The sequence below is a fragment of the Mugil cephalus genome, chromosome 11 (assembly GCF_022458985.1).
Source record: "Mugil cephalus isolate CIBA_MC_2020 chromosome 11, CIBA_Mcephalus_1.1, whole genome shotgun sequence".
In the NCBI taxonomy this organism is placed as follows: domain Eukaryota; kingdom Metazoa; phylum Chordata; class Actinopteri; order Mugiliformes; family Mugilidae; genus Mugil; species Mugil cephalus.
This window is the reverse complement of record NC_061780.1, coordinates 19,455,332-19,479,204: the sequence shown is the minus strand read 5'-3', so window position 1 is coordinate 19,479,204 and position 23,873 is coordinate 19,455,332. Positions and strand designations below refer to the sequence as shown.

At 42.3% G+C, this 23,873-nt stretch overlaps 1 protein-coding gene across 1 annotated transcript in view; it reads right to left on the bottom strand.

Moving 5' to 3' along the window:
- me1 (malic enzyme 1, NADP(+)-dependent, cytosolic) overlaps positions 1-23,873 on the bottom strand; it is a 74,535-nt gene that overhangs the window by 38,726 nt on the left and 11,936 nt on the right. Inside the window, exons 2-3 of the mRNA XM_047599316.1 lie at positions 8,449-8,582; positions 4,806-4,955 (exon numbers count right to left, since the gene is read on the bottom strand). Of these exons, the coding sequence (XP_047455272.1) occupies positions 4,806-4,955; positions 8,449-8,582 (284 nt within the window). The remainder of the gene's footprint in view (positions 1-4,805; positions 4,956-8,448; positions 8,583-23,873) is intronic.

The following is a 23,873-nucleotide window of genomic DNA, read 5'->3' as shown; positions in this document are numbered from 1 at the left end:
TCTTCTGGAGATGTGAATGTGTTCCTTTCTCCGGCCCTCCTTCCTGCCTCGGCCCCAACTAAAGATCAGTGAATCAGTCTTGTTTTGACACTTAATGACACTTGACCTTTGGCCTCTGGTGTCTGGTGCTGAGGTTGGTGTCGGAGTGTTTATTCTCCACGAGGCAGATTAGCTGGTAAAAGTCAGGCAAGACAAGGGGACGGTGCTGCTTCCACACAGAAAGTCTTTATACCTGAGAGGCAGTGATTAGAGACCTAATCTACTGCTATGGTGGTCTGGCTGAAGGACACGCATGCCTAGCTATGGATGCATGCAGTGCAAACACACACACATGGGGTTAGGGCCGACCATCATGGAGATGGGATTGGATAAAACGTAAAAATATAAGTGTTTAACACTATATTTCATTACCAACATGAGTAGATGCAGCTGGAGAAGGTGTTGATTTTTTTGTATGTCATTCAGATTATTAGGCACTGACTTGACAAATGTACCACTTTATAAGAGCTGTTCCATGAGGCACTACACAAAAACTACACAAATACTTGGAAATGTCAATCATGAAGAATCCATGGCCAATCCTAGGCCATTGGTCAGCGTCTGTGACCCTGATTCTTCTGGTTGCCCTGCACCGTTGGTACCTATTTCCAGCTTTTCAATCAATTCAATGTGTTGAGTCGGCGGCAGAATGAGTTGGTGACTCTGATTGGCTGTTGAGCTTCCAAAACCATGGCACAAGAACAAAAACTGAAGGGCTCACAGAAGGCAGGGTCACGGAGAATCATTTTAATACACCAAAGCAGGAGTCGAGAATCCTTCCAAGTTGATAATGCCAATACATTTTTGTTTATCATTGTATTTTTCTCAGGAGTTGTTAGCCCAGAGAAACATCTTGGCTAAAAACCCTAATCTATTTAAAGACTATTGGATTTGTACTAGCTGTATCCTTATAAATGACCCCTGATGCACATTTACAAGAATCCTAACCTTGGGGCTCTGGCTGCAGGTCAAGGCCCACTGTGCTGTAAGAAACTGGGAGTGTATAAAATGAATTCTCCAGCCAACTCTGTGTGAGAAGAGTGGAAGCACACTATGAATAGTTTCCACATAGTTCTTCAGGGACAAAGGAAAATTAAGAACCATTGGGTTAAAAAAAAAAAAAAAACGGTTATTTGTGGGAGAAATTGAGAATTTGGGTTTCCAAACGTCTTTAAATGGACCCAAGGTACGTGTTTGTAATAAAATGGCTTCTTTAACAGCTAATCAAAGGCTCTAATGAGGGAATATAAATGAAACCATCCCTGAATGAAGGAAAAAAATCTGGTTTTGCTGCAGAGTACATGCTTGATAGAAGCATATATTCCCATCACCACTTGGGCAACCATCCTTCTGCTGCACTTCCAAACCGTTTTAAGAATACGTTTTCCGTATTAAACCATTCTATCTGTCAACATTTTCAGTTTGTTTGTGGAAATCTGGCAAACTTATTTGTGGACTGCATCATTTTTAGCTTAGTCGGTAAACATACAACAGCAGTAAGAGAGCTTAACAGTACATCCAACAGGCAGTTAACTAGGGTGGTCTTTGCCCTATCAGGTCTATCAGAGTGAAAACAAACCCCAACAGTTGTAACTGCCTCACTAAGGTTTGCCTGCCTCACTTTGTGCATTACAGTGAGGATGAAAACACTTTCAGCTCAATATCAATTGGCTACGCTGGGAGATTTGCTGTCAGACAGCGAGAGGCTTGGACTTGATGAACCTATTTGAGAGAAACCAGATAAAGAGATGAGAGTAAGAGTGAAAGTGTGTTTACAGAAGAGGAAAGGAAACCAGTGAACATCTGCCTGCTAGGATCAGAGCCATAGCCACTCAAGGTAAACCGTGGGCTGATCTCAACAGCCAACAATGGTTTGCTTCAAACTGGGCTATCTAGCAACACACATCATGCAACGTCCATGTTTGGTCAAATCGCCCAGTTCCATTACGACATGAGTTAAGAGTTCCTGAAATGTCTGGTTTTTAGTTTGACCAGTTTAAAATAAAAACAATGCTATTAAGTAAAATTAACTCCTCACAGTTGCTGCCAAGCAGTCAAGATGGACTTTACATCTGTAAATCTCTTAATCCAAACCTCTTAAACCTTTTTGGAGTCCTGGACCCCCTGTATATTTTTGATCTACCCAGAGGACCCCATCCCCCTCAGGGTAGATCAAAAATTAGTTTATCTTAATTTCAAGCGTTAACCTGAACATGCAAGCTAATAAGCTTCCCACAACAGTATTGTTAAGAAATGAATGGTGGATGCCCACTGAAACAGTAGGGGCCTCATAATTTGAAACGGATGCTGATTGGTATTAACAGTGTCATGCAGTAACTTTGAACAATGCAACCGGCAGCAAGATCTCTTAATAAAATACAGTCAATTGTGAAACAGATGTAATTAGAGAAACAAAGTCCTGTTACCCTCTGTAGTTTAGGCAGATAAAGGTCTCAGTCACATTTGAGTAAAATAATCCTGTTTCTATAAATGTCACATAATGTTTTTTTAAAGGATATTTTATTTTATTTATTTAACCCTTTGCAATTACATCACAGACCACTAGGGGTCTGCAGACCCCTGGTTGAGAATCACTGTTTTAATCTAAGTTTGTTTATACATTTGTGACTTCTATAACATCACCTTTTTATACTCATGTATATTGTACAACTATGTATAATTTTTCACCAATACATATGAGCCAGAGAGTCTGGTGTCTTTAAATAAACTCTGATAACATGTGAACATGTTGTTCCGATGTCGTCCTGAGAATTGTTTAAAGTTTTCTCTGAAGTGTTAAGATATGTGGATGAGAAAGGGGTCAGTATGTTCCGGTGTCACAGCGATAATGCAACTGTTTACGTGAACCTATGTCAATAGGGGCTTTAACTGTGCAGTATAAGCTGTTCTGGTTTAACTCTGAATTCGCAACTCTCCGGGTAGGCAACTTTCTTCAACAGTTCAGACTCACATTACAGCTCTGAATAAAGTGTGTTGTCCATTTTTGTGGAACACAGTAAAGTTGACCTTTGACCTTTTGGATATAAACTGTCATCACTTGATCATTTTGTCCTGTTAGATTGGGCTCAAACTTTACTCCCCAATTCATGACTCCTCTTTCAATCCTCTTTGGACCTTGTTCAGAAACTGAGGGCGTTCAGCCAAGATTTTCTGGTAATGTGAAGGATTACAGATCTGCTCTTAAACCTCCAGAACCACTTTCAGATTTATTAGGGCTGTTTCCATTAACATAAAACACGTTTGCCATTTAGGATTTAAATTCTGGATGATTAAGTCAGTACTTTCCAGTGGAGGTTCATTCTAGCCCTTGAGGCTAATGTTAGCCAGCGTACTACTGTTGACAAATATTAAAACTGATAAAGTCTCCCCTCTAGGTCTCACTGAAGAAAAGACATCATGCTGACGGCATCTCCTGAAGCATTTTTGGATCTGCGTTCATTTAATCACTTTATCCTTTTTTCCTCTTACCAAGTTACACCAAGTTGTTGCTGTTCTTTGTGTTTGATTGACAGCTGACAAACCAGATTTCTAGGGCTATACTTTTCAAATCTTGTAGCATATGCAAGTTTGGGATCAGAGAAAAGAGTACCTGTGTTAGGAAGTTAAATTTTTAACAATTTAAAAACAGAGTAGGATTTTAAAACACCTTAAGCCTGTTGAGCTTTAGACATTTTTGTGAAATTTCTCATTGACATAGTTGTAGAAATTCCTCAAAAGCCTCTTTGACTGAAAATCTAATCAGTCTGTTGTAGCTGACAAACAATAATAATAAAATTAATAAAAGTATTTTGTGTTATGTGCATCATTCCATCAGGTTCCCATTTGGCATCTCAAGTGATCATGCCCCAGCTCTGTGCACATATCATTCAGGAAGCATTCATATGCAAAGTAGTGGGAGAGTAGTTACAAATCGAACAAAAAGTGAGAAAATTAACAAAAGAAATAAAAAGAACACAATGTTATTTGTGGCTAGATTCTGACCAACCCCATGCCCAGGTTGAATGTAAATTGTAATTATAAGTAGACTAATAAATTAAGTCACTGCTATTGTCCATGCAACTCTCTTCCATTGGAGATGCTCACATGTAGCTGGGTTACAGAGGACAAGCGGTTACAAGAATAAATGAATTAATGTTTTCGATGGTGGAAGCTCGACTTTAGCTCATGTTAATATTTACTAAAAATCCATATCAGTTGTTAATTTGACTTTTACAGACACTCTCTGTTGAAGGTTTTTATAATACATGTGGAATTGCAATTTAGTGTCTTGGAATCTCTGCCATTATTTTTTAGTCTACAATAGATGACTAAATCACACGCTTCAAAAAACTTTCCATTCTCCATTTTTGTTTTTGTCAATATACCAACTTTCCCACTTCGGTCAAGTGTAAAACATGTTTGTGTTACTTCAACAGCTGGGCTTAGTGAAACCTGTGAACGTTAATTTCTTTCCAGTGGACTCCATGTGAGAAACTGCAGCCTCAAGCAGTGGAATATTGATGCCACACAGCTGGCCGATACAAAACGCTGCAACAAAACCAATACCATAAAACACTTAATAACTGAGCGGTGGAAGATTGACGGACCAGAAACGGAGAAGTGAAAAGAGCATAATCCGTTTCCTTTCGGGTTAGTTTGCAGCAGTGAAGCTGAAACTGCGCTTAATATCTGCTGGGCTGCACTTACTTTAGAATGTACTGTTTCATAACTCAAGATGAAAAAAAAAAAGTTTGAGCGTGACTCACCTCGGCCTTCTGAATATGAGGCCGTACTGCTGGCAGGCCAGGCCCACAGTGGGAGTATAAATGATGGGCATAAACCTTTCGATATCGGCCATTAGCACCCGATAGAAGAGTTTCTCGTTGCGGTCCTGGAGCCCCATCAAGAACACATATCTGGGAATGACAGCAGGGAGGAAAGCAAAGGACGTTAATCTTAAACGTCTTGAAGACTGATACCTGCTGAACTGAAGAGCAGTTTATTGAAGTCAGATGTTAAATGCTGGAGGTTTGCAAACGAGATGCACGAGAGAGATGAAGGAGTCCAGAGGTTGCGGCTTTTAGTGCATGAGTACGCCCATATGGATACTGTATTATGATAAAATACAGTGAAAACCTCCGAGAGTAAAAGCAGGAACAGAAGAAAAACATTATTCTGTAGTATAATAACTATTTGTAAAGACATTTTTGCTTATGTTCCAAATGACTGAAAAAACACCCAGAAGAAAGATCAGCGCGCAGATAGCCGACACAAGCTCTTTGTTCTGGTTGTAGATTGACCGAGAACTGAAGGGTTTGCATATGACCCAAATTACGGCGAGTACTTCACAAAGGGCTCTTTTCCTAATCATTGAAGTTTCCATAAAGCCAAGCGCACAAGGTGCCTCTTGTTGAGGGCTTACAAAGCATGCACGCCCTCTCTATAGGTTAGACCACAGCAGCTGCACAATACGTGGCGGTGACAGCTGCTTGTGAAAGGAGCCGTTAGCTTCAAAATTAGCTTCTGCCACAAGCAATATATCACAAGACGATTCCCTCTGTATGCAGTATGATACTGCAGTGAAACTGATTTCAGTTTTGAAGCAGGTCCACTGTCTTTTTCCAGAGCTTTCAACCACATGTCAGGCTCATCAAGAGACGGTATTTCTCTAGCTGTTCTCTCATATGAACTCAAGTCGATTAGGTTCACAGGCCTCTCACATATTTAGACATTACACGGAGGAGTTGTGAGAATACGCATGTGGAAGTCAGCTGAAACGAACATTAAATGGGCTTTACAGCGCCGTGTTGGGGTTGTGACATTGTGTTATTTAGTACCAGTGGTTTTGGGAGAAACCTCAAACATCTGAGGGTGCAGAAAAAAGCTATTTTACAGAACTGAGGACAAACTGAACTTCGGGAACTTCTGTTTAAGGGTAATACGCTTCATGTCCTGCTTTTTGCATGATCAACTCAGGAGCATACCTTCCTGAAATCAAATACAGCATTTGTAGTAATGAGAGCACGTCTGACATGACATGTCGACTTATCACACAGGTAGACCATGTGATGCAATTCCATCACACCTGAGGCAGGATGCAGCTGATCCATATATACCTTGCATACTTGTCAAGCTAGTAGGTAGTATCTCCAGGTACAGTGTTCTTAGGGAAGAAACTGATTAATGGTCGAGTCTACCCTTTTCAGAGCTGGCAGTTTCTATAGACTCCTCCACAGTTTGTAAATAATGTGATGTTTTTTTGAGGGGCAGGGCTTAACTGGAGGCAAAACATCTCAAAAACTATAGCTTGTAAACCCCTGTTTTGGTAAGAATGGATGAGGAAAACATATGTTTTAGAGAATATACTAATACGCTCACTCTCCGAGAGAGATCATCAAAGATACTACAAGAAGTAAGCAAAACCACTGTGGAGGGTTAGCCGTTAGCTAATGTTTAGCATTAGCATTAACACGTAACAAGAATCCCCCAAATTATGAACTTAACGAACATTTTCAGTTACAATTTAGTCTAACCCATAAGGTCATCCAGGCTGAAACTGATGATGCATTATATCTTATCTTATCTGATACAGGCCATGAAGGGATCTATGAAGAAACTCAACATTTGATGAGTAGTTTAGTTACGCAGAGAATGTGTAAATCTTTCAGATTTGGCACCGATTTAATGAACCGATTAACAAAGGTGAAACTATTTATCAGTTTCTCAAGCAAGCATTTCGTAAATGAGCCATTTTCTCCACTTCTTAAATTATAATAAACTGTTTGGGGATTTAGAGACATACATAAGTGAGATATGATACAATCATCATTTGTACAACGTGCACTCACAGGCAGAGTGAAGTCATATTTACCAAGTGTCTTGACAGTGAGTTTCAGCTCAGCTCTTTTTTTGCTGTTGCAGGTGACTTCACTCATCACCATTGCTCGTCATACAAAACTATAATTAAATCTCCTCGGCAAATCCCAACATATCGCTGCAGTGTGCTATCGCTTGATTTACCGCTGGCAAACATTACGGAACATTTCTTTCCCCATCTGTATCCTTAAAAGGTGAGGACCTTGCCCACACCCAGGAAACGGGAGTATTTACAGTACACAAAGCTTTATAAAGCTATATTCCTGCTGTCTTACTGACTGCCGAGTTCCCTTTAAAGTCAACACAGTAAGGCAGCCAGGGCGTCATCCATCTCCATTTTAATCTATCTTAGCATGAGTGATCAACCAGTTCTGCTCTGTCTGGCGCATTTTAAGCCTGTTACCGCTTTCTAACAACCTCATTAGATGGGAGGTTTCCCTTTAGATGTACCGTTTTATATACTGCAGTATTTTTGTTGGCCAAGCGTTTGAACACCCATTTCCTCTGTTGACGGCACAGTCACGTCGGATACTTAAGTCCCTCCATCATCTCAGATCATAAACCCATGTGCTTGCTCTCTTTGCCATCTTTCGTCCCAAAAATTCAAATCCAAGGCGAGTTCCATGGAAATAAAAGAGTGGAAATCTGGACAGCTGATTAAAATAGATTGGGAAGTAGTCAAGTTTTGAGTTATTGCTGTAAAAGAAATAAACGACAGGGTCTGCCGGTAAATACCAAAGGAGGATTGAGAGTTGGGGAGCAGACTGTATGTAAACACAGCAGGCTTGAGGAAGGGCAGTCCTTAATCCACGGGACCAAAGCCCAAAGCTGGAACGCACTTGCGCCCCGGAGACAGATCGTCAATGACATCGATGGGGCATGGGAATGGCAATGAGAAGCCTGTAAAGACTGTTTTTAGATGTTGATGCCGTGATGTTGCTATGGGGTAAAAATGAAGGTGTCCTGTTCCTTTCGACCCCGAATCCTATCTCACGGGCCAAAATCACTCACGCTTGACATGAGGAGTGACAGCTGATGGAACGGTTGACTGAGAGATGGCGCCAGGGACTCGACGCAATTTCACAGACAGATAAACTCCAGCACGCTGCAGATCATTCAAAAACATCATTCAAAACTGAAGACCATCAGTCAAATTGAAATACAGGCATGAGACACACACCCAAGGCTAATAGCTACAAGTCTGATGTAGCATGGAAATCTTAGGTGACATTTTTATTTGGCTGCTTTGCAAGTTATAAAAACAAGCAGATGGAGGGGGAGGTGTAGAAATGGGATTTTCTAAGTAAGATCTGTAGTGTTAGGAGATGGTTGTAGATCTCAGAGGGATGATGTGCCACTTGCACTTTGAAGGCCTCCAGATGTGAGATCTCTCTGCATGCAGAGAGGTTTAGGAATTCTCAGGGGATTAGCTGAAATTTTCTTTATATGTGCTACTGACTTGAGGATACTACTGTAAGTCAATGTGGGAGCAAAGCAAAGAGATTTCTGTTTAAGTTTGGATGTAATCCTCACCTGTCCAGGTCATCCCTCTTCATGTCATAGTTTTTGAGCACTCTGAGCAGCTGGACGTCCTGGCTGACGAAGCAGGGAGGCAGAAGGCCGTGGATTCCCAGCTGGAGACGCTCCTCCAGGGAGAAAGCCATGCCCTGTAAGAGAACACACACAAAGAGCTGTCAGCCTCCAGTATCCACCCCCACAATACCTCATACAGCGATGCAAAAGCCGTTGGATAAATGTTTTCTTCAAGAGAGCATAAACAACCGGTGATTCTCTGGACTCCCCACTGTGTCTTTGCAGGATGATCCTATGTCAAGCATGTAACCGCTCCCTGTGTTTACATGGACATGAGTATAGTCACCGCGAGTCCCTTGATAAGGCTTTGTCCTGATTTTGACACTTTATATGCTAGCTGCTGGGAAAGGTGGGATACTGGTGCAGTGTATCCAGGTTTCAGTACAGCACATGGACTGCTGAAATAACCACTTTTAGAGCAATGTAGAAATAATGGGAAGAAGCATGGATAGGCTGAATCTTTAAGTGTGCAGAACACTTATGGGAGACCATTTTAACAACAATAAAGTAAAATTTCCAACATTATGCAGTAATAAGTAACCAGGGATATGTTTACTAATTTTTTTGTGCTCATGTAAGTATCAGATCCCTAATATGTTCAAAGCCATTATAAGCCGCACACTGGGGACTCTGTTGTCCAAACTCCTGCAGGCTCGCACAAGCTTGTTTTACTAAACCTTTGACATCTGACTCCCCATGACTGACAGGTCGATATAACAACACTGTGGAATTTTCCTAAGGAATTTCAGGGCACTCGGACCAGAGAGGTCTAGCACACAACCTCCAAAACGTATTTTAACCAAAGCATAGATTATTTGCTCACATTTTGGCGAAACATAAGCAGTACATCACCTCTGAAAGCAAAAGTGAGGGTGATAAATACAAAACGAGCCATGCTAGAAAAGCTTGTAAAATTATGCATATTTTGTAAATGAAAGATTTATAAAAAGTGAAGGAGTACAAATTATGTTCGCTCATGCTGTAATCGTGGCATTTAGTTTGAACTCTGAACAATATCCAAGAAAACATTTGCCAGTCGTTCCTGTCAAAACATTCCAGAGTGATGAGAGGTGGCATGTCAGACATGTTTTCTGCGTTTGTTCTCAGAGGGGCTCCTTTTGCCACTAGTCTGTGTTCAAAGAGACCTGCTGCTAGCTCACATTCTGCCTTGACGTTCACTTTCTGCAACGCACATGCTCAAACACACACACGACCCAGACAAACAACCCTGCTCTACTTCACTCTGACCCCCTCCTCTGCCTCTGCTTTTATCTTTCTCACCCCCGACCTCTGCACGGGTAATATTGAAAAACGTGCACGTGCGGTGTCGAGGTTGCAAACCTGCGGAGCCCGACCTGTGACTCGGGACGTCATCCCAAAGATGAGTGCTGTGAGTGCTTTTTGGTGCCAGGGTGGGACTGAGGCATAAAGCAAGTCCATATTTAAAAACTGGAACCAACGTATGCACTATTCTTTGCAAGTGAGGCATTATATGGTGGGCATTTTTAATCCTTTCTCCATCCACATAAGTGCATCGGCCCAGTGAAACCTCAGCCTCAACTTGGCAGCTAATGCCGGCGGCTAGTGAGACTGAAATGAAGCCGGGGTTGTAAACGTCTCTGCTTTGGATTCTGTCCATGCATGCCATGCCCTGACCACCATCATTAAGAGTCTTTTCAAGCCACCAGCACTTTTCTGTGTACCTGGTATCATGAGACAACTAGGGGAGCATAAAAGCTTTTAGTGAGAGATCTGAAATTAATTTGACATCCACTGAACCATCAGTGCTAAACACAGACACTTGTAGGCTTCTTACAGATGAAAGAAACACACCGATCACGAACAGTTGATTTATTTTGTATATTTAATCTGAGTTACTGGTCAAGGTAATGAAGTGAAGGAAACAAGCACAAACTCTTTATTTCCCTTTTGGCAGGAGATCTGAAAGAAATTAGTTTTCTTGCAGTCTACATGCTTGTAGGAGGTACGGTATACAATTATATAAGATTACATGTAAACATCAGTTCACACAAACAATCTTAGTCATTTTGTGACATGACTGAAAAATGGCATCAGTTACTTAGACACAAACCCCATCTGTTGTTAGCTGAGGCTTGATGCCGACTGTACTTAACGGACCTCAAATAGACAGAAGCAGCTCTGAATTACAACCTACCCGATAATCAAAAAAGATTTTCTATTTTTCCGGGAGCCAGCGGTTCGCGTAAGGCTGTGCGCTCGGAGCAGCAGCTGGCCTGCGATGCACCGCTGCTCTGCCGTCTGCAGCAGCTGACCATTAAGGCTATATGGGAGAAGCGAGTCTTAAAATATACGAGGCAAAGTGAGCTTAAAATGAGGCTGTAAACTGAGATTCGTTCCTCACACTGCTCTCTCATTAGCTGAGATACACCCGCAGTAGGACTTGCTACACGCTGACTTTGTGTGCTTTTTCTGCAGGAGGGGAAGCCATTTCTGACACATCTCAGTTGGACGCTAAAACGAGAGACCCACATAAACAGATACACGCAGGAGCCTTTAATTAGCAGAGACACTTCATTTTGACTTTCACTTCCCTTCACTTTCCTTTGGGACCAGCAGTGTGGCTGCACCACTTACATGGATTAACTAAACAGATTTGCATGTGTGAAGCTTTGTAATTAACACTCACTATTTTGCACATACATCTTAATTTTGTTATATGCCCTTTTAAATTTAATTTTCACCCCTCCTGCAATGGAGACACGGTATCGATGGTGTTACACACATGACACAGATTCATGGACGACTAGCACCGAGAAGTGTAATGAAATGATTTACTGCACATGTAATGATTTATGTCTTATTGAGTCAAATGCACATTTGGTAGTATTTTGTCGTATGGTGTATTTTAATACCGTAACTCACAGTGGTTTGCTCTATTGACAAAATTCAAAGTGTGGCTGAACACTGGGAACCTTTGTCTGCCAGCTAACTTTGTTTTTACCAACAAATTCCTCCAAATGACTCTCTCTTTCTGGGGCTCCCCGGCCTCCCCAACCTCCTAAGGTTGTCCCCTTAGCTAGCATGGTGCAAAAAGGAGACTAGGTGAAGACCTCATGGACCAAACCACTGTGATATGACGGGGGGACTTGGAACAGACCCACAGTGTTATTGCTGTATTCATAGGAATCTGTATTAATTTACAATCATAAGCTTGCACACGTGCACTTTACGCTCAGTCCCTTACCCTACACTACCAGTCAAAAGTTTGGACACATTTTCACGTTTGGACACGCCAAAGGTATGGATGTGAATGTTTGTTTGTCAGTGTTACCCCCGGTGACAGACCAGCAACCACTCCATGTTTCACCCCACCATTTGCACCCATGACAGAAGGGATAGGCTCCCTCTTTGGATGAATGAGAAGGCAGCTAAATCAAATATTAGGCAGATGCTTTGCCAAACAGCTGTTGCCGCCTTGTCTCATAAATCAGTTTGTGCGAATCAGTTCACTTTAGGTCAGGTAGTTTGCAGCAGACAACAACAGAATGAGAAAATATGTAAGACAGGAATGAAAACACACCAAACAGTCAATCACAGCTGACTTGAATGAAAGCAGGCATTAAAGCGTGCCGTGCCTCATTTAGAATAATTACCAGCACAACTCGAAGGCTGCCAATCTCACATATGAAACAGACATCAATCATAGTTGGTCCCAAAAAAATTAACCACAACAACAACTTGAAGTCCAACTATAAAAACAGACTTAGTGGAGTATGGCCAAAAATTACCAATTAACATCATCAACAAAGGAGGCAACTTGAACCGTACAGACTTATAAAAACAGACTTTGTGACTGAAGATGCGGTTGGTTGGGTCAAGGAGAAGGCGCTGGCGAAAAGTCAGAAAAGGGCAGGGGTGGGTTAGCGGGTTAGTTCACGGCAAAGGAGATTAGCAGCGCATGGTTCACAGACTTTGACCGGAAAAGCGTGGGAACCCTGTTCTGCCAGTTTGGACACCCCTTTGACTTTTGAATTAAATATTGGCTTTAACACCCTTGTTTTCGGCATATAAATAGAAGTGGGAATCTCTTCAATTCAAAGGTCTGTTTGTCTTTGAGTCAGCATTTGTTGGTTGACCTTTTGGAGCATAAAGACACCCTCTCTCTCTCAACACAAGCCAGGGTAAATAAACTGCAAGAATGGCGATCCAAGACAGCGCGAGGAAAGCTTTCATCTTGCTGTCGAAAACTTAAGAGTACACACCAAGAATACGTAAACCAGAGCATACAAACGCTGGTGTGTTCTCGCTGTTAGCTCGGCAGAAAGCAGGCATAAATTTCCAACCTGACACTCATATAAATTAAATGTAGTTTTGACTGCTTGTTAATTCTCATTACAGCCCCTGGTTGGCTTGTAATCGGAATGAGGCGAACATGCACTGTGCTGAAATATATATATGGGTTTATGTTCTTCAAAGTATAGTGAAGTGACAATAACGCATACCCATCAAAAGCCAAAACCTCGCAAATGTGGACACACATGCACACAGACTCATGTATATACACAAACCATCCCTATGTTTGTTTGTCTGAATACAGGTTTCTTAAAGTTTGACTGCTGTAAATGCCTGTTCTCGGTCCCCATCGAGAGTCCTAAACTGGGATGGGCAGGATAAACCCTAGAAAGCTTCCACATGTCCCCGACCACATCTGAAGTGCCCGCACCCGGTGCCAACACATGTGATGCCCACAGCTCCATGTTCCAGAAGCCGTGGTAACAACCTAAACCTATAATCCACCCACCGGGCAGCGCCAACCCTTAACCTTGGACGGCTGCCATGCCCACCCCAAAGCACTCAGCGCAGAGAGGAAACAGCTAATTAGTTCACCCAATAGCCAAACAAGAAAGATGAAAGCGCAAATTCTTTGAAACTGATAAAATGCCTTTCTAACCCTTCCCAGGGAGTTCAAAGCCTGGGTTCGGTGCAACTTCTTCGAGATTTAGAAACTTAAACATTCTTTTACCTCAACCTTTTAATTTCCCCCCATGGCCATAACCACACAGCGTTCTGTCCGACGGCGAGCTTGTAAGGAGGCTGACAGTAAACCCACGCCCTGCAATAGAACTCAGGTTTGTCCTCATCTAGAAATTCCTTAATGCCACCAGTGGAGAGCTCCTTATCATAATAATAACACTGTTGTGAAGCACTTCTCACACATATTCCTGCGATATGTTGTTACACATTTCAGGAATTTTCCAGCACCAAGCAGTGATAAATGACAAACATTAGAGGAGACAAAAAGTTTAATTAATCTTAATCTACCCAATAACTTTTACCAGTGATTAAAATCTTTACAAATGTCTTCTTGAGATAGGTGGCGGTAAAGCACAGAAATGGCCGAAAGTGGAAGTAGATGAAACATTATTTTCCTTCATCCTAGATTGGCAAATTGGCAATGTGCTGACAAAAAAAAACAAGAATTTAAACCCTCAAAACCCTTGAAACATCCTGGGAAAACTTCCCAGTGATGTAATTCCAAACAAAGCCATGATTGATTCTGCTTGTCAGATTCCGAGATAAGACGGGAGTAGGGGACTCTTAATCTCACAGCCATCTACCCTCCAACACACAAAACCTATTACCGAATAATATCTGGATGTTGCCTCACTCCACTCACTTCTTTCCCCGGGCTTCAATGGAAATGCCCTCTGCTCTGGGAGAAACAACCCCTATTGAGAGAGACCTGAGCTTAACACGATAGGGAGGCCTTCCCCCATTGAGCCTCTCTCAACCGCAGTCGCAGATCAGACACGGAGACAAAAGCCCAAAGGCCTTCAGCAGGGAGAGGGCTCAAATGTTTGGCACTGAGATACGACCTGGCAGAGATGTGTGTGGCCACAGAGCACTTCTCTATTCAGCGCTGTGTGGGAGAGCGAGAGCTCTCTTTTCATAGGAAGGAAAGCAGAGCACCACACAATATGGCCTTCTTGTACAACGTGTTTATCAGTTAACCCACTTGATGAAACAGATGTACACTGAAAGGCATCTTAACCCTGCTTCTTCTCATTTATCTGTCCTGCATTCATGCGGAATCTTTTGAGAAAATATTTTTCTGAATGTTGAGCGATTTATCTCGAGTCAACCGTACTAATGAGGCAACAAAAAAGTCCTCCACGATGTTCCATGAGGTAAAAACCAGAACACACACAACGTCAACAGTCGTGCACACCGAAGCAGGTAAAGCGCAGTGATCACACTGTGAAGCTATGAAAGCAATAAAGAGGTTTTTAAAGGTGCTAATGCAGGTCTTTATTCAACAGGAAACACCAACTGTGAGGCTGATACTTTAGCATAAGTGAGACAAAGTCATCTCGATTTGCAATTCTCAAACCCACAAAGTCCAGAGTCAACAAAAGAGACGCCAAGTCTGTATTGATTCAGAATCTTAAAAGAACTGCAATTATGGATCTTTTGAAGGAAACTTGCATTATTCGTTCCAAGTGGCTGGAGAGTGGACCCCACATTCAGCTGACGTGGGCCCAGAGGTCTCCAGCTTAGTTTTAATATTATTTTCTTTATATTGCATTTTAGCTATTATCTTAACCAAAAGCAACGCAAAATCCAAAACAAAAAAAGTAATGAACGTTATGTACAAAGTGAGCATAACACTGGAGTACAGCTGTAGCCTGCTAGCAAAACAGATTTGACCAACCTAAACCATCACCTACATCCTTTTACTTCCTCTAATTTTTGTAAACTAATGGGTCAGTCTTCTTTAAAGAAGACTGCGCTACTAATGAATTCACTTAGCTTCATTTGTTTATCAGTCCTTTGCACTACTCTGACTTGGAGACTTAAGTGGACTGGAAGTGAAATGAAGCAATTCTTCGATGGTCTGCCAAGACAAAAGTTGAGGGGGGTTACATTTGAGTAACATTTAACAGGACTGTGAGAAAGTCTTCTGCAGCACTGTTGCTACACCAGAGTATCTGGATTCAGTTTTGCCGGTGATGTCAAAGCTCCTCGGACCAGCAGCCTCCCTGCAGCTGACCAAACAGGGAGCAGAGGACCGCTGAGGTCGTTCCCATAAACACCACCATCAGCGCCATCTACTCTACCCCGCTATTACCGCCACGTGTTCTCCCCGCGCTGCAACCGGGACTGCTACATTTAGACGCGCCGCATACAGTAGCACTTCAGTTAACCGGATCGATGCGTGCATTCGGCGGGAAAGAAATGCTGTGTACGCCGGCCAAAGATGCAAACAATAAGATAGGGATTTGGACTTGAAAGCGTCTCTTGGCTTGAGGGTTCAGACGTGCACACGTAAACATCTTTATTCTTAACCCTGAACACGATGTGAGCCCCAGACGTGCAAAGTAAGCCCATTTTGAAACTAAGCACATGCGGGAGAGTGGTAAACACTGAGAGTCTGCAGAAACTGAATTAGAAACACGCTATCGCAGGAAGCCTTTTGATGAGTTCATTGGGTTGGCCGACGGTGACCTGCACTTGAGAGAAGACTCTGGCCAACAGCTGGAGGAAAGACTGAGTCACAGGCCTCCTTGTCTTCATCACCGCTGCAGTGTTTATAAACACATATACAGTCCACGCATGGACACATATAGGCTAGACAGGAGGCTAAAATAGTGATGATATCGCAGATTTAAGTGAAGTGCTCATAAAACACACACCGCGGTTTGCTTATGCATGCAATCAGACAATGCAGTGGACACGCAGGGACAAGGCAGAATACACGCACAACAAAAATATGAATGGAGGGTCTGCTTAATCCCACCACAAGAGGAGAACCACACTCCACAACATCCTCATTGTCCAGCAGCACAACGCGCTGTCTTCTTGTTTTATCAATAGTGCCATGTGTGTCTAGACGCTGTAAAAACAGCTGGTGGGGGCAAGAGAGTGAACGTCCCAGAGGAATGACAGATTTATCCCACAGTTATCATAGCTGGGATTAGAGCACAGAACCCAGCGAGGAGAAAAACGAGGGTGAAGAGTGACAAAAACAAAGAAAAGAGGAGAAAAAGGAAAAGTGGGAAGCGGGGAGACTCTTTTATGAAGACAAAGACGAGTTGATCTGGCAGCCAGCGTCTGGCTGGCGACGCAGACAGGCAGCCAACCCGGCTCGTTATATAACAGCAATTATACCAAACCTCGCACCAACACCACACTCTGCTCAGGCTCTCTGTGGCGCTGCCACGTAGAGCGAAAGGGAAAGACCTACCATGCAGAGCTGGAGAGTGCTCCGAGCTGAGTCATTTAAAGCCGAGCCCTGCGAGGCTGTTTGGTAAAATAAAAGCAACATGAGCCCTCAACCTCTTAGCTGAACCTCTTCACTACCTTTCAACTTCATTATAGTTTAGTAACTTTCATACCTTTCATACAGTGGATAAGAGGACTGGTTCCGATCAGAGATAACGTTATGACCAATATTGTGTGGAGGCTCGTGCCTCCAGAAGAGTTCTGACTCAACAGAGAATGGACATGGGCCTTCTGAGGGTGTCCTGTGGTGAGACTGTTGTAAATGGGGGGCTTTTGGGTCCGATGGGTTGAGGGGAGGGGTCTCTGTGGATCATCCCACACATACTTGATCAGTTTGGGATTTAGGGATTTTGGAGGCCAGGTCGTTTTTCATGACACTTCGGAAAAGCTGTGTTGTCACTAACTGTACGTGTTTAGTGTTGTTCTGCATAGCTATCACAAGTGGAATGAGATCAGGATGTGGTGGGGGTTGAACTGACTTACTGCAAAATTAAAGCTTAATTTATCGTGGAGCTTTTTTAGCGCAGCCCCTTTTTCAGAGTGTCTGGTTTCTATCAACAGTCAACGAAGACTACTAAAACGTTCAGAGATTTCAATAATTGATGAATGAATGTATATTACAAAGGCCCGGGGGAGTTTTACTGGACACTCGACACCAACCAGATCCAACTCCCACTGCCTCCTCAGAAGTGTTTCCACCACATCAGCCAGCTCAACGCTCCACCATCTCTGTTTTCCCACAGTCACAGCAGGGAGCACAACCCCTGACAGATTGCATAAAAAAATAAAAAATGTTTTTAAGGGTTTTCTTTTTGTTTTGTTTCCATCATGGCAGCTTTGGAGAGGCGAGAGTTGACAAAGCAAAGAGGCATGAGTGTGAAAGAGTGGGTGAGAAGAGAGCCTTCAGAGACCATGAGAGAAAATTGGAAGGACTGTGGAATGAAAAATAAAAACAAATAAGGGGAAAAAAAGGGGGTTTTCATTCTTTTCTTCTTTTCATTGCATGAGATTTGCTATATTTAGAGAGAAGCTTAAGCATAAGACCGTATATCAGTCTTTCCCAGTGTTTTTGAGCAAAGTAACCTTGCATTCTCACTGATGGTATTTTACAAAAATAGGCTTTGACAAAACAGTCATTTTCTGCATTTCCATTACCCCTAGACATGCGCGAAAGTTAAATATCGCAAACAGGTGATGGTAACAGCAAAATTTTTATGCTCTCATGAGGTGCTTTTTCAGACATATCGATATAACAGTTTGTCGCAAAAGTGCAATGGAAACACTTTTGTTCATTTAAAGACCACCTTCCTCAAAGGGATGCCAGCGTGACAAGAATCATGACATATCATGAGACTTAATGAGAGTTACAGCTCATTAGCAAAACACCTTTCAATGGAAACACGTACAAAGCGCAGTTCTACTGTATTGAAATTTTCAAAAATATCGCTTTTACTTTGTGAAAATGTTAAGGTTAAGTTTGTCATGAGATGGGTGAGGGTCATGTGGACCCAAATGCAGGACGAAAATGCGACGGGGGCCGAGGTTCTGATATAAAAGTATTTAATAAACAGAACTTAAGGCGCTGCGGGCGGCAGGAAAATCCAAAATTCAAAGAAAACCACAAGAACGCAGAAAACTGCTGCAATCTGCAAAAGCATCACATGAGTCACCCCCGGTTCACCCCATGCAAACTCTAGTCTGATTCAACATGCTTTATTAATTAACCTTTCTGATTCTTTTTTTTTTTTTTTTTTGTTTAGCAGTTAAAATCCAAAATGTTAGTGTTGGCCTTCGGTGCCGATCTGTGTCACTCTTATGGAGCTGGAAAGAGAGCGAACAAACGCAGGTGTTAAACCTCTATAGTACGCTCTTTAGTGGTTTCCAGTGCTCAGCGGAGGCGAAAGACCAACCAGGTTTAGGCATGGTTGACGTGTTCTCATGTACATAAGTTGGTCGCATGTGTGTTGGACGAGTGATAAAATGAAAGGAAAAGTGTAAGAGGGAGTGAAGGTGCAGAAGAATGGATTCATTCATGCCAGTGAGCGGTGCTGGTTCATGCACACTCTCTGCAAAACATACAGTGGCCGTGAGTCTTAACAGAGGTGAACGCTGGACTGGTCCTTGTCCAACACAAACAGCGGCCCTCATGCTCAAACTAATGACCCGTTCCCTTCAACTCTCTCCAGGTTCCGCAGAAACATTAGTCGTCCTCACTCATAAATTCTCCCTAACCTTCCATCCGTCCCCTCTCTCATTTCGAGGAACCACTCAGAAAGAAAGGGAAGAAGGCAGTGTGTGTGTGTGTGTGCACGCACGCTCGAGAGCACGACTGTCAATCATGCAGTTGCTGCTCTGAATTATGGGATATCTCTCGTGGTGGGGGGGCACTCAGGATCAGGGCCTGTGTCAATCATTTATATTGTACACCCATGTGGAGTCGGCCCGCAAGTGTTCTTGGGTTTCAACATCTGCAGGTTTCATGGTAAACTTAAACCAGCTACATATTGGGCCCACACTTCACAGGAATGCATTTCCTGATTTTGAGGAAGCACGTCTAATGGCATCAGTGCACTCACTGTGTATTGTATAGGCATCGGCAATCAAGTGGAAACAGCAGCAGAATCAGAAGGCCAGAGTCATCCTGCTGTGGCTGGAGGCCACCACCTACCAGATGCTCTCAGAGTAATGTGAGATAGGCTACGTCTCGACATCATACCACATACCGACTCTATCCAGAACTTGGCTTATGCTGAGTAACGATGCAACAACCTTTCAGCAAAACTCATGCACAAGAAGAGAAACTAAAGTGACAAAAGTAAGCAAACCACAATGTCCACAGACAGTCCATCTAACTTTACATCTTCATCTCATCTGAACATTCAAATCTGCAAATATCTCACTAAACACACTGATCTGTTTGATTTGGGAGAGGCCACCTCTAGAGAGTACAACCCTAGTACATCCCTTTTTAAATGATGAATACAGACTAATGCCACCTGCTGGTGTGGAGAGTCATTTCTTCTCAGAGGTTCAAGTTTAACTTTTTTGGGCTAGGGCACACAGGAGTTGTTAGGTCGTCATTGCCAGTAGTTCATTGATATGGGTGTTTGTGTTTTCTGTTTTCATTCTCCAAGATAAACTCGAAACCACAATGCTTTAACTTATAAGGTTAATTTGAGAATATTATCACACAAATTTGTGAGGGAGGAATAAATCTTGACTCAAAGGGTCAAAACAAAACCAGCCAAGCTGTCACTGCCACTGGAAATGAGCATCTTATGAAACACACAAAACATACCATAAATTTGTATCTAATCATTTAAGGAGTCCATATTTAAAACCCAAAACTATCACAAGTTAAGAAATGACATCTTTACGCACTGACCCCGAAACTTTAATCTATCCATAGTGTAAATTTTCTGTCGTTTCTTTATCCTACTTTCCAGGTGAGAGAAGACCACAAAATTGTGATCTTTAAATGAAGCAATAACGGAGCAATAAATCAATCAAACTCAGTGTGCAAGGTTTCTGTACGTAATCATTTTTATCGGATAGCAGGCTGAAACTAACTTGAAGTAAATCATCTGAAAGATGCATTTTCCAAACTGGATAAATCCAGTGGGCATCCTGTGACCACTTAAATAGCAACACCTTACACATTTGCAGCTGCAGAGATTTATGTACTCTGAATACATATAATTCATGTGTGCAAAAGACAGGGTTAGGTATCACTGAATCCAGCTTTTTATTGTCCACATGCATTAGGGTTGCTTTAATTTCTCAAAGGAAAATTCAAATGTTGCAGCCAAGTTGCAGAGCCTTGGCATTGTCAGAGGTTAAGAAGTTTCCTTTCCAGAACATTTATGACACATAGCATGTCACTGGAAGTGAATCAAAAGAATATATAAGCACCAAACCACTTGTAAATTACAGAGAATGTACTGAATATGCCAAAGGCCCAATAGGTTAGGCTTTAATATATTAGGTTTCCTTCAGTATATTTCATTTAGAGAAACATGGCAAGCTAAACTTGTCAAACTAAGTCCAAAATATATATGTCTCTGCTTATTTCTAATAGATCTGAAGCACTGACACGTTTGAAAGAAAAACAAACAAAACAACGGTCAAATGACTCTTTCTCCCCGGTTCAACCCCCGTCGTCTCAGAGCTCCACACATGCCAGACAACTGTGTGCTTGCCGGCACTCGGATAAATATGACTGTTTTTCTGTTCAACACATGACAGGTGCACAAGTTCCTCCCTAGAAACCACTCTTCTAGCACCTCGGCCCTTAGCAGTTTGTCATCAGGGTGACAGACACCTGACCTAAAACTAACAACACAGTAACAAGATCATAATGGCCACCTTGAGTTTTTTTCTCTGAAAGGTTAGAGGGGTTTCTTAAATGGTGCAAATTGTACCCAGAGTGCAAATTGGATATTTACTTATGGGTTCTGCCTTGTGCTTGTAGATGTAGCATTGATTAATGGAAAACCCCGCTCAGCCCGGTCGAAATCCGCCTGCATGTGCGTGCTTGTGTGCTCGTGCACGAATTGGCATGCACCTAAGTGAAAGTGAGAGGGAACGCCTGCGTCCACTTGGCAAACTGAGGGGGATCTTGAAGCACTCCAGACCTACCTTGAGGCCACCGTACACTGTGTCAAAGGTGGAAGTTCCCTTTTTTTAGTGGAAATTCCACGACAAATGGCCACAATCAATCTCCTGTAACGACTTCACAGCAACACTAATGTTAGCACAAGTGCCATAAAGAGCACCACATGGAGAGAGAAAGATGACATTTCTGCTTCTGCTATTCATTAAATGCCTTTAACCTGCGTGGATGTTCTGTGGAGGAACATGGGAGATTGGGGATTTGGTGAAGTACTGTGTTCCCACCACAGGCCCCAAAGAGAAGTTCGAGTTTCAGTGTTTTTTAAGTAATTTTAAAAGCTGCTGCACTCTGGTAATGGTTGAAAGAACATTTATCTACAGATACAAGACAAAATGTGGAACATCGATTTTTACGTTTGGTCTATTAAAGGTCTTCAGGACAGTTTGGGGAAACTATACCAAGAATCCGAAGCAGCTAAAGCAAAATTTCCAATAAAAAAGCATAACGGGACCCAGAGTTTAGATTTTCATTCTTTATTTTACAAAAGATTATTTTAGCTCTTCTTGCATACGGCTGGGGGGCCTAGTGATGGGGTAACGGATTAAAATTAATATATGACTAACTTGAGAACATTTCCTCAAGCAAAGGTGGAGACATTATAATATACCAAATACCAACAGTATAAAACACCATCTTATATGTCCCAACTTTAACTTGTTCAGTGACAAAAGTGAGCTCCAGCAAGATTTCCATCTGTTTTTTGGTAAATGGCCTTGTTTTTGCATGGCGTCTTTCTACCCATTGGTACTCAAAAGACTTCACAGTCACAGACAAGTTTGCGCATTCACTCACACTGCACTCAATGACACTTCGGGATGTGGCACACTCGGTGATCAAACCCACTCTACCTACTGCCTACAGCCACCATATTTGTCATCTCTTCTCTCTTGCTTGTATACCTAGGGCTGGGTGGTATGACCAAAAATTAATATCACAGTATTTCTCAAAATTATGACAGTATGACGGTATATTACAGTATTTTTCTCATGCATAATCACATGTTCACAACATTTTCTACTGGTTGAGAGGAATTAATGCAGTAGATTGACTAAGGATGGACTATTTTACTATTTTAAGACTATTTTAAGAATTAAGTTTTATCAAGAAGAAATGGAGAAACATTTGCTATTTATTTTTACATGTTTATTCATATTTAATCATATTAAAACTGTTGTGTCTGCAATGTCAATAGCAGCGTGACAGGCTACCGTAATAATTGTAGTCTGCGTGCAACATTTTTTTTTTCTCATTCATAAAAAGCTAAAATTGGGGACATTTTCGGGGACAGTTATAGCCGGGTTGACAGGTCATCCAAAACTGTCCCCGAGAAATTGGGAACATCTGGTCATCCTGTCCTGCCACCTCATTTTTGGACCTTTCCATCTTCACCACGCCTCACAGTGATGCAGTCGCACCACGTGTGTTAAATTAAATATTTACCAGTTTATTAAAAATTCATATCATAATGAAAAAAAAATACTGATATTCTGTATGAGCCGATAAACTGCCCAGCCCTGCATATACCCAGTTCACTGACTCAAGTCGCAATGCTCACACAGATCTGAGCGGCATTTCACCCCATGCAAATGTGACTTTCAAAAGCAGTTCCATTTAAAACACATACACCACATCAAAGTATTGTAATTCCTTCAGGCCTCCCTAAACAGACCAGAGACCCACGTGTCACCAATTGCAGTAATGGAGATGCATACGCCAGTTGTACTTGTTTACATGTTGAGAGTACGCTCCCAAAAGCCAAATAACATCTGTATAATCTAATACATGTCCAACATGTCTCAAACAGACAGCACAAGTTAGCACAAGTGTGGGTGGCTCCCCTCCCTTCTGAAACATGACGAGGGTTGGCGAATGACCACGAAGGGGATGACAGTGTTTCCTCTTGTTGTTATCCTTCTCTCTGTCCATTCTGGAATACGTGTTTATCCTTTTGACAAAAGCCCAGTTTAGGTTTCTGCATGTTCTGAATGGTTTTCCTTCTACTGCAGTCTGTACTTTATGCTGCAGCGGCCCCGAGTTTGTGTTCCAGAAATCTGTCGGGATGAAATAATAGATGCCGCTCTGTGTGCGGGGGCGTTCTGTGCAAGTTTATCTTCTCAACATGCCCTGTGCAGTCTGAAAAGTTGGCCTGGCTATCTCAAACTAGACTCGTGCCAAAAAGCCATGTAAACACTTGATCCAGTGCACCTCTTCCTGTGCATGACCGGTAGGTTTAAACAACTTTTTAAAACTGCGGTTTGATATAAGGTCACGTGTTTTGATGAACTACCACACCAACGCCATGTGGGTCATTGGTCAGGGTACGTGATTGTCCATAGATTAATATCACGGGCTCCTACTGCACTTCCGTTCAACTTGCTTTTCCTGTTGCACTGACACAGACTGACAGCCTGTGGTGGGTTTACAGGCA